At 51.4% G+C, this 10884-nt stretch overlaps 1 protein-coding gene across 1 annotated transcript; it reads right to left on the bottom strand.

Annotated features, from left to right (window-relative positions):
• Positions 1 to 9143: 9143 nt before the first annotated feature.
• LOC121982960 (heavy metal-associated isoprenylated plant protein 30-like) lies at positions 9144 to 9609 on the bottom strand. Its single transcript, XM_042535957.1, has 2 exons — positions 9528 to 9609; positions 9144 to 9460 (listed from the first exon to the last, which is right to left on the bottom strand). The coding sequence occupies exons 1-2, from the start codon at positions 9580 to 9582 to the stop codon at positions 9144 to 9146; spliced, it is 372 nt and encodes a 123-aa protein (XP_042391891.1). The 5' UTR covers positions 9583 to 9609.
• Positions 9610 to 10884: the final 1275 nt, after the last annotated feature.

Genomic DNA, 10884 nt, shown 5'->3' with positions numbered 1-10884 from the left:
GGTAGTTAAGTTGATTGGTTCATTAATCATTTCAAGTCATAAATCTCATTTTTCAAGTTATAAAAAGAATTAAATAAGGATAGAATTTATGAAAATATCCATCAAATTATCCCATCCCTATGATTTTTTATTTTTTTTGCTTTTTAAATATGTAATTTATATTTATTATAATTTGTATTATGTTGTTTCACTAACAATATATACCTATAAAATAAAGAGCAAAAAATAAAAAAGATATTTTTTTATTAGAATACTTGGACTCTGATCAATACTAATATACTGACTATGATTAACATTTATTGTAGTAATTATAGTTCATCGTTTTTATAATATAAATATTTCATATTTATTTAATATTAGTCAACATTATATTATAATAGTTACAAATCATATTTGTTATAATATAGACAATTTATCTATAATCAATACTAGTTAGTATTATGAAAATATGTAAAGGCTGAATGAGTCATTCTTTTGATAATAAATAAAAATGATATTTAACCATTGTAATAAAATGGGTGCTCTTTTAATTTTAATCCAAAAAAAAAAATCATATTATATAGTCTTAAAGTGAATGTGTAATAAGCTCCTACGTAGGAGTGTAAACGATCTAAGCCGCTCATGAGCTATTAGGATTTTAGCGCAAAAAAATTCGTTCGATTAAGTTAACAAGGCAAGATTGAGTCTGATTTCGAGTTGGAAAATATTATTGAGCCGAACTCGAGCTTAACAGTATTTGATTCGTGAACTCGCGAACATATTCGTTTATGATCCGGTCTGGAAGCTGCGTCAGACGGACTGCCGGGTGAGGTGGCGAGAATGTTGACGAAGTCGCGACGTCCCGGAGGGGGTGTGTGCTGAGATGGCTTCCGTGTTGACCAAGTCTCCAAAAGTCCTCTGGTCAACGCTACCTGCAGCCAGCGACCGGGTTGACCCGGCCCCCGGTACCTCGATGCTCAAGGCAGATTCAACGAATATATGAGTACCAGACTAAACTATAAAATAATGAAATGCGTATGAAATATGAACGGAAAACGTACCCTGGCCCAGGGGGGCGCCCTCGGATGGGACGCGGCTCGAATTGTCGCGACCCGGAAGAGTAGATGACTCCGATCAGGCTGGAGAGCTGGATCTGACGACGAGAAGCTGAACGAAGCACGGACCCGAAGGACGAGTCACAGGTCGAGATATAATACCGGTACGCAGACCGGAATAAAGCACTGGCACGCAGGCCGGGGTACGAGATCGACACGCAGATTGGGACACTGGATCGGCACGCAGACCGGGACACTATATCGGCACGCAGACCGGGACACGGGCTCGGCACGTAGGTCGGGACACTGGCTCGGCACACAGGCCGGGACACTAGATCGGCACGCATGCCGGGACACGGGCTCGGCACGTAGACCGAGACACGAGCTCGGCACGCAGGCCGGGATAACAACAAAAGCAGAATACGATCAAATCAGTGATGCCGAACAATAACAATGGCACAAAGGCTGAAACACCACAACACACGGAGCTGGAACGAGATACGGCATGAAGGCTGGCACACAACGAGACGGAATCGGAGCCTGGACGAAATCGACATAAGGACAGCCGGCACGTGGATTGTTGTCGCGCGGGGGCTGTTGGTCCGGGAGGCTATATCGCGTGGAGGCGTCGGCAAGCAGGGTCGCGGCGCCCGGTGACTGCCGGCGAACCAAGCTGCTGCGCAGGGAACGAGAGAAAAGGGTGGTTCTGTCCCGACGACGATAGGCATCAACGACAAGCAGCCTCGGCGGCGGCGTGCACGAGAGCGAGAAGAGTGGTGGCGGTCTGCCGACGGCGGCGCAACAAGGAGGGAGAGCCGGCTGTGGCGCAGCGAGGAGAGGGAGGTCGCTGCCGATGACGCCGAAGGCCTCTTTGGGCTGCAGCAGTGTTCTTCGGCGGCCTCGGCCTTAAGGCGCAGTGTGCGCAAGGAGTCGAGGGGATGGCAAATGGAGGTGGACTGCCCGGTGGCTACGTCGCAAGAGGTGGCGGACAGAAGTGGTTGCTGCCGGCGTCGGATTATAGGCAGCAGAGGTGGCTGGAGGTTGCTGCCAGCGAGAGAGCAAGGAGAGAGGAGCAATGACTGGTCAGGCGGCGGCGTAGTGAGGAGGAGAAAGGCGTTAGACGGTCTCGGCGGTGGCGGCGTCACGCGGGAGAAGGAGAGGAAGAGTCATGGCCGGTGACGTCGCGATGAGGAAGAAGAAGAGTCCGCGCTGTGTCCGGCATCGTGAGGAGGAGATAGAGAGGAGTATGGGTTGCGGCCGGCGGTGGCTCCGGCTTCGGCGAGGTTCGAGAGAGGGAGGAAGGCGGAGGCGGTTCTGTCGTCGCGGCACACTTTCGGGCAAGAGGGAGATGAGAGAAGAGGAGGGGATGGAGGAAGGAGGGGAAGAGAAGAGAGCGGCCGTCGGCCGGCGAGGAGCCTGAGAGGGAGAAGCAGATGGCGGCGGCGCAAATCCACCCCCTCCCCGAACGAAAACCCCAGCCCCCTCTTCCGTGCATGCTACAGTGTCCCCTTAAAGCCCTAGCCTGCCAAAAGACCAAAATGCCCTCCTATCTCCACATAATTACCCCTTTGCCACATATCCATATCACAAGCCTCCCCCTCAAGTCTAGTCGAAGAAGGTGCAAGTCCGACTGACTAGACCCCTCCGAATGAAACACATAACCGCTACCGAACGCGGAGTCATCGTGAGTCTGTCATGTGACGTAGAACGAGTAACTGTGGCGTGGCGATGCCGAGCTACACAAGGGCGGGAAAGCCGAGTAGGCGACCAAGCGAATGTTTAAGAAGCGCAAGTAAGCGATCGACCGAATGTCATGGAAAACTGAGTGATGGACGAGCGATGTTGAATGCACGACCAAGAAAATGTCGTCCAAATAAATCGTGACCAGGACGAGTAAAAGTCGTAAGTGCGACTAGAAACATGCCGATCAAGTGAGGGTCGACCGAGCGAGCGCCAACCGAGTGAGTGTCGACCGAGCGAGTGCTGAGCAGAGCGGCGAAGCGTGCACGATGAGTGCCGAGCAGGGCGGCTAGTAAAGCAAGTGGGATGGGTGCCGGGCAAAGCGGCTAGTGGAGCAAGTGGGATGGGGCCGGGCAGAGCGGCAAGTGAGTGGAGTGATAAGTGACGGGCAGAGCAGCGAGTGAGTGATGAGTGCCGGGCGGAGCGGCAAGTGAGCGATGGGTGTGATGAGTGAAGGACAGAGCAGCGAGTGAGTGATGAGTGCTGACCGAGAGGTCGTTGGGCGCGAGAGCAGAGCTCACTTATAACTCGTACTGGGGCGAGAGTCTGGGACCCTGACCGAGAGGTGCTCTGGAGGCCTAACCAGTACTCGATCTGGAGACTTGTGGCCCAGAAGCAATCTGCAGGCCTGACAAAGAAGCAACCTGGAGGTCTGACCCAGCCTTGATCTGAAGGTCTAACCCAGAAACAATCTGAAGGCCTGACAAAGAAGCAATATGGAGGTCTGACCCAGCCTTGATCTGAAGATCTGACCCAGAAACAATCCAAAGGCCTGACAAAGAAGCAGTTTGGAGGCCTGACCAGGAATTGATCTGAAGGTCTGACCAGGACTTGGTCTCTGGAATACAGAATGGGCATTGGTCTGACCGCCTGACCGAGAGATCGTTAGTGATATTCTGATCCGAGACCGGGGGTAATAATCTGGTCCGAGACCGGTGGTAATAGCCCAACCCCGAACGGGGGAGGATAATCCTTGAAGCCCGTAGAAGCGAAACCTGTAGTAATATAAAGGGACAGAATCTTTATCATACCTTATCACAAAGTGATGCCAACCGACTGAGGATCCGTCTCGGTCCCTCAACTCCCGAATACCCGTGGAGCAAGGGGAGAAGAGAATAATCTGAGCCCTGACCGTCAGAAGTCTGGGACTACCGACTTGAAAGGTCGTTGGGCGTGAGAACAGAGCTCACTTTTAATTCTCGCATAGGAGCCGACCTGAAAGGTCGTTGGGCGTGAGAACAGAGCTCACTTTTGATTCTCGCATGGGAGCCGACCTGAAAGGTCGTTGGGCGTGAGAGCAGAGCTCACTTATAACTCGCACTGAGGTAAGAGTCTGGGGCTACCGACCTGAAAGGTCGTTGGGCGTGAGAACATAGCTCAGTTATAACTCGCACTGAGGCGAGAGTCTGGGGCTACCGACCTGAAAGGTCGTTGGGCGTGAGAACAGAGCTCACTTTTAATTCTCGCATGGGAGCCGACCTGAAAGGTCGTTGGGCGTGAGAACAGAGCTCACTTATAACTCGCACTGAGGCGAGAGTCTGGGGCTACCGACCTGAAAGGTCGTTGGGCGTGAGAACATAGCTCACTTTTGATTCTCGCATGGGAGCCGACCTGAAAGGTCGTTGGGCGTGAGAGTAGAGCTCACTTATAACTCGCACTGAGGTGAGAGTCTGGGGCTACCGACCTGAAAGGTCGTTGGGCGTGAGAACAGAGCTCACTTTTAATTCTCGCATGGGAGCCGACCTGAAAGGTCGTTGGGCGTGAGAGCAGAGCTCACTTATAACTCGCACTGAGGCGAGAGTCTGGGGCTACCGACCTAAAAGGTCGTTGGGCGTGAGCGCAGGGCTCACTTTTAATTCTCGCATGGGAGCCGACCTGAAAGGTCGTTGGGTGTGAGAGTAGAGCTCACTTATAACTCGCACTGAGGCGAGAGTCTGGGGCTACCGACCTGAAAGGTCGTTGGGCGTGAGAACAGAGCTCACTTTTAATTCTCACATGGGAGCCGACCTGAAAGGTCGTTGGGCGTGAGAGCAGAGCTCACTTATAACTCGCACTGAAGCGAGAGTCTGGGATACTCCGGTCCGAGACCGGTGGTGATGACGCTGGTCCGAGACCAGTAATGATACTCCGGTCCGAGACCGGTGGCGATGGCGCTGGTCCGAGACCAGTAATGATACTCCGGTCCAAGACCGGTGGCGATGGCGCTGGTCCGAGACCAGTAATGATACTCCGGTCCGAGACTGGTGGTGATGGCGCTAGTCCGAGACCAGTAATGATACTCCGGTCCGAGACCGGTGGCGATGACTCGACCCCGAACGGGGGAGATAAGAAATCCAATAAGCTGGTCTGAGACCAGTGACTATCGCTCAACCCCGAACGGGGGAAATATGAAATCCAATAAGCTGGTCTGAGACCAGTGACTATCGCTCAACCGCGAACGGGGGAAATATGAAATCCAATAAGCTGGTCTGAGACCAGTGACTATCGCTCAACCCCGAACGGGGGAAATATGAAATCCAATAAGCTGGTCTGAGACCAGTGACTATCGCTCAACCCCGAACGGGGGAAATATGAAATCCAATAAGCTGGTCTGAGACCAGTGAAAACCACTCAACCCCGAACGGGGAAGGATAAGCTTTGAAGCTAGTAAAAGCGAAGCATGTAGCAGCATGAGGAAATAAAGCTTATGTTATACCTGACAGCGGTGTGGTGCCAACCAACTGTGGATCTGTCTCGATCCCTCAACTCCCGAATACCCGTGGAGCGAGGGGAGAAGATGATAATATGAGCCTTGACCGTCAAATAGAATGAAACTTATGGTAATATAGGGGAATAGAGTTCATAAAAGTAGAGGCAAGCAGAGCCTTGTGGGTGTAGGGAGCAAAACCTATAGGCGGAAGATGCTGCAAAACAGGTGAAGGCAGAGCATATACTAATGATAGAGTAAAGTGCCTAAAGCAGTAAGAGGGGACCGAGCCCCCTGATGAAGGGTACAAAGCCTGTAGTAGTAAGAGGATGCAGAGCCTCATGGTGAAGGATGCAGAGCCTGTAGCACGCATGATCGAGGAACTGGGCTCCTGCCACCTGATCGGAGAGTAAGGTCCCTAGCCTGTAATCAAAGAGCGAGGCCCCTAGATCCTGATCGGGAAGTGGTACTGCAAGTCTATGATCGGGGAGTTGTGTCCCAAGTGTATGAGCGGGGAGCTGGGCCCCTAGTGTCCGATCAGAAATTGAAGGCTCTAGTCTTTGATCAAGGAACTAGGCTCTTACTCTTTTATCAGGGAAATATAGCAGTTCCTATAATCGTAAAAAGATAGCAGAGCATGTAATCGTACCTGATCGGGGAGCCGCGCCAACCGGCTAAGGGTTTGTCTCGGTCCCTTAACTCCCGAATACCCGTGGAGTCAGGGAAAAAATATAACGAAAAAACTAACCTGTCAGCCAGCTGAAGCTCCACTCGATCCCTCGACTCCCGAATACCGGTGGAGTGAGGATAAAATATAATATATGCGTCGAGATCCTCCGGGATTGTAATAATGGCAGAGAACCTCCCAACGTCGTCCATCTTCACGTCCCAAAACAGGCTGTTGTGTTCCCACAGACGGCGCCAAATTTGATCCGGTCCGGAAGCTGCGTCAGACGGACTGCCGGGTGAGGTGGCGAGAATGTTGACGAAGTCGCGACGTCCCGGAGGGGGTGTGTGCTGAGATGGCTTCCGTGTTGACCAAGTCTCCAAAAGTCCTCTGGTCAACGCTACCTGCAGCCAGCGACCGGGTTGACCCGGCCCCCGGTACCCCGATGCTCGAGGCAGATCCAACGAATATATGAGTACTAGACTAAACTATAAAATAATGAAATGCGTATGAAATATGAACGGAAAACGTACCCTGGCACAGGGGGGCGCCCTCGGATGGGACGCGGCTCGAATTGTGGCGACCCGGAAGAGTAGATGACTCCGATCAGGTTGGAGAGCTGGATCTGACGACGAGAAGCTGAACGAAGCACGGACCCGAAGGACGAGCCGCAGGTCGAGATATAATACCGGTACGCAGACCGGAATAAGGCACTGGCACGCAGGTCGGGGTACGAGATCGACACGCAGATCGGGACACTGGATCGGCACGCAGGCCGGGACACTAGATCGGCACGCAGACCGGGACACGGGCTCGGCACGCAGGCTGGGACACTAGATCGGCACGCAGGCCGGGACACGGGCTCGGCACACAGACCGGGATAACAACAAAAGTAGAATACGATCAAATTAGTGATGCCGAACAATAACAATGGCACAAAGGCTGAAACACCACAACACACGGAGCTGGAACGAGATACGGCATGAAGGCCGGCACACAACGAGACGGAATCGGAGCCTGGACAAAATCGACATAAGGACAGCCGTCACGTGGATTGTTGTCGCACGGGGGCTGTTGGTCCGGGAGGCTATATCGCGTGGAGGTGTCGGCAAGCAGGGTCGCGGCGCCCGGTGACTGCCGGCGAACCAAGCTGCTGCGCAGGGAACGGGAGAAAAGGGTGGTTCTGTCCCGACGACGATAGGCATCAACGACAAGCAGCCTCGGCGGCGGCGTGCACGAGAGCGAGAAGAGCGGTGGCGGTCTGCCGACGGCGGCGCAGCAAGGAGGGAGAGCCGGCTGTGGCGTAGCGAGGAGAGGGAGGTCGCTGCCGATGACGCCGAAGGCCTCTTTGGGCTGCAACAGTGTTCTTTGGCGGCCTCGGCCTTAAGGCGCAGTGTGCGCAAGGAGTCGAGGGGATGGCAGATGGAGGTGGACTGCCCGGTGGCTGCGTCGCGAGAGGTGGCGGACAGAAGTGGTTGCTGTCGGCGTCGGATTATAGGCAGCAGAGGTGGCTGGAGGTTGCTGCCAGCGAGAGAGCAAGGAGAGAGGAGCAATGGCCGGTCAGGCGGCGACGTAGAGAGGAGGAGAAAGGCGTTAGACGGTCTCGGCGGTGGCGGTGTCACGCGAGAGAAGGAGAGGAAGAGTCATGGCCGGTGACGTCGCGATGAGGAAGAAGAAGAGTCCGCGCTGTGTCCGGCATCGTGAGGAGGAGATAGAGAGGAGTATGGGTTGCGGCCGGCGGTGGCTCCGGCTTCGGCGAGGTTCGAGAGAGGGAGGAAGGCGGAGGTGGTTCTGTCGTCGCGGCACACTTCCGGGCAAGAGGGAGATGAGAGAAGAGGAGGGGATGGAGGGAGGGGAAGAGAAGAGAGCGGCCGGCGGCCGGCGAGGAGCCCGAGAGGGAGAAGCAGATGGCGGCGGCGCAAATCCACCCCCTCCCAGAACGAAAACCCCAGCCCCCTCTTCCGTGCATGCTACAGTGTCCCCTTAAAGCCCTAGCCTGCCAAAAGACCAAAATGCCCTCCTATCTCCACATAATTACCCCTTTGCCACATATCCATATCAGTTTATATGTTCACAAATATGTTCGTTATATATATATATATATATATATATATATATATATATATATATATATATATATATATAATAAATATAATAATATATTATTAATTATTATAACTAATTACCTGAAATGAGCTCGAACTACGCTCGTTTAATTTATAAATGAACTTTTTTCGACCTGAGCTCGATCCGAGCTTGAGCCTAACTTGAGCTATATAATTTTATTACGATCCGAGCTCGAGCTTAAGAACTAAAACTCAAATCAAAGTCGAGCCGAACTCAAACTTGGGGATAACGAACCAGGCCCGAGCTCGAGCCTCTTACTGTTCAACTTAGCTCGACTCATTTACAGCTTTACCCCTACTGATTGGCGTAGTTAGTACCTACATAAGTGGTTACTCTAATATGTCTTGAAGTTAATTTTCTATAAATATAAAAATATCTCGGATGTTTAACTTCTCCTATACAAATTATTGTTGTGGAAGGGCAAATACTCTTATGATTTATCTTTTTTCAAAGAGTATGGATCATTCTGAAGAGTCTGCCAAGATGACGGGACGTTGGTGACGACTTCATTTGTCCCCGGGGTCATGGTGTCGCGGTAGGACATCCAGGTTATCTCCCAGGCACCTGCAGTTTGAACCTCAGCTACAACGTATTTGTAAGAATTTTTCCTCCCAATGGGGGGCGTAATCAAAGGATGCTGGGCTTCTGGGTTGGCCACCGCGTGCGCTTCTCGATTTACCCTGGTGGCCGGTGGGAAACTTCCATGAGATCGGACCAATCACCCCAGAGATAATCAATGAGGCTAACTGGTATTATCATTTTTTTTAAATAAATAATATAATTCACCATTTTTCCCACATCGATTACATCATTAGTTAACAAATAAAACCTGCGCACGTGACACACCCTTGTCAATCACGTGCATCTCCGAATCGGTGCCCACCGTGGACTACATGATGCTACATGCATTGACGTCGTCGTCGTTGAACAAGTTGCTGGCCGGCTCGTCGCCGAGCAGCGGCGCCAGGAGACGGCCATGCCTGTCTCCGTTGTACCCGTGCCGGCGATAGTTATAGTTGTCCCGAAAAGCCTCCTCGTCGCGGAAGTACTCCTCCGCGGTCGTGAAGTGGAGGGGCCGGTCGGGGTTGGGCCAGAACTCCGCCTTCTTCCCGCTCCGCCGCACCTCCTTCAGCACCTTATTCCGGTCCACGTATCCGGTCACCGTCACCTTCTCCATCTCAACCTCCACCTCCATCGAGTCCACGCCTAAACACTAGTCCAGATTAATTAATTAATTAACTCTAGTCACCAACAATTAACTTCATCTAATCACCTCTAAGCTTACGGAGAGCACGTTTAACCACCCTCTCACAACCAGCACAGCACATCCTCACTTTGAGATCCACAGTCTGTACATATAAACTACATCAAAGATCGTGCTTTAACAATCTAGTTATCATAAATAAAAACAGAGGAAATTAATGTAATCGGTAGAGACAGAGATTTTCCCTTTCTCATCTTCCTTCTTCCTGCAACGAAGAAATGCTTGTTGTATCTTCTACCTCTCTCGCCTCTAAGTCTCAACGAGGAGCTGAAGGCTCCCATTTCTGAGGAAGCAAAAATGGAATCTCTTCTCTGTAAGGAATTCTTTCCCTTGCCCTCCCTCTTTGTGATGCTTCCTTAAATGGTGGATCAAAAAGAGGCACATAAATAAAATACTAAACACCTTGTATAATTTTGTTCTCTTCTATACGACTTTTTCAGGACTAGATCAGACTCTGTGCCTCTGCCAGCTACTAAACGTATGAGCTAGCTAGTGCAAGATTTTAGACACTTCACTGCCCTTGCGCAGTGGAGATGGGTGCCATTGAGATTTAAGACATGTGGCAGGGCAGATGTTGATGTTCCAATGGCGTATGAGTTCTTGGTTCTGATGGTTTTCTATCTACATTGAGTTGGCCAAATAAATGACTATGTTCGTCCCTACCATTCCAACCAATCCATCTGATGCAGGTAGAAGAGGGGTCCCATCCTACGAAATTGTCAAAGTGGAGGTCAAAGTCAAAGTGGTCAACGCATCATCACGGGTCCGAATGGACAACTGAGCAACCAGTCGGCCTAGTGTCAAGTCCAACCGGTATGCAAGGTCAAGGCGGTCAACGCCCGTCATGGGTTCGAGTGAAGGACCGAGCGGACAGTCAGCCTAGTGCCGAGTCCGATCGATATAAAGCAAGTACAAGCGGAGGTCAAAAACAACCCGCGCAGAGCATCTCAGACCGCCCCAGAAGATCCACGCCCGAGCGGCTACCCCGCTTGGCTAGATAGCAAGATTACTAGTACCTTCGACATCCTGTTGGGAGATCATGCTATTAACAGGCGGTAAGAATGGTAGGCGGATCGTACAGTAGAGGCTTCCACCGTATTGTCAGAAGATATGCACGTCCCGTTAAAATAAGGTGTTAGGAGCATTTTCTTGGTTGGTCTTTTCATAGGAAATGTGGAAAAAAGCACTCACCTTGGGAAGCGAGCCCACACCCGATGAGAGTTCTATATAAAGGGGTCCAAAGCACCTGTGATGGTATACATAGTTCTACTATTCACACTTTGTGCTACTATTCGGCTGTTGCTCCTCTTTACTGTTGCTCCGGTAATTGACTTGATCGTCGGAGAGCCATTGCCGGGAACATCTT

Source organism: Zingiber officinale, chromosome 5A (genome assembly GCF_018446385.1).
Source record: "Zingiber officinale cultivar Zhangliang chromosome 5A, Zo_v1.1, whole genome shotgun sequence".
Taxonomy (NCBI): domain Eukaryota; kingdom Viridiplantae; phylum Streptophyta; class Magnoliopsida; order Zingiberales; family Zingiberaceae; genus Zingiber; species Zingiber officinale.
Note: the sequence above shows the minus strand (reverse complement) of the source record. Positions and strands in the feature narration are given on the sequence as shown.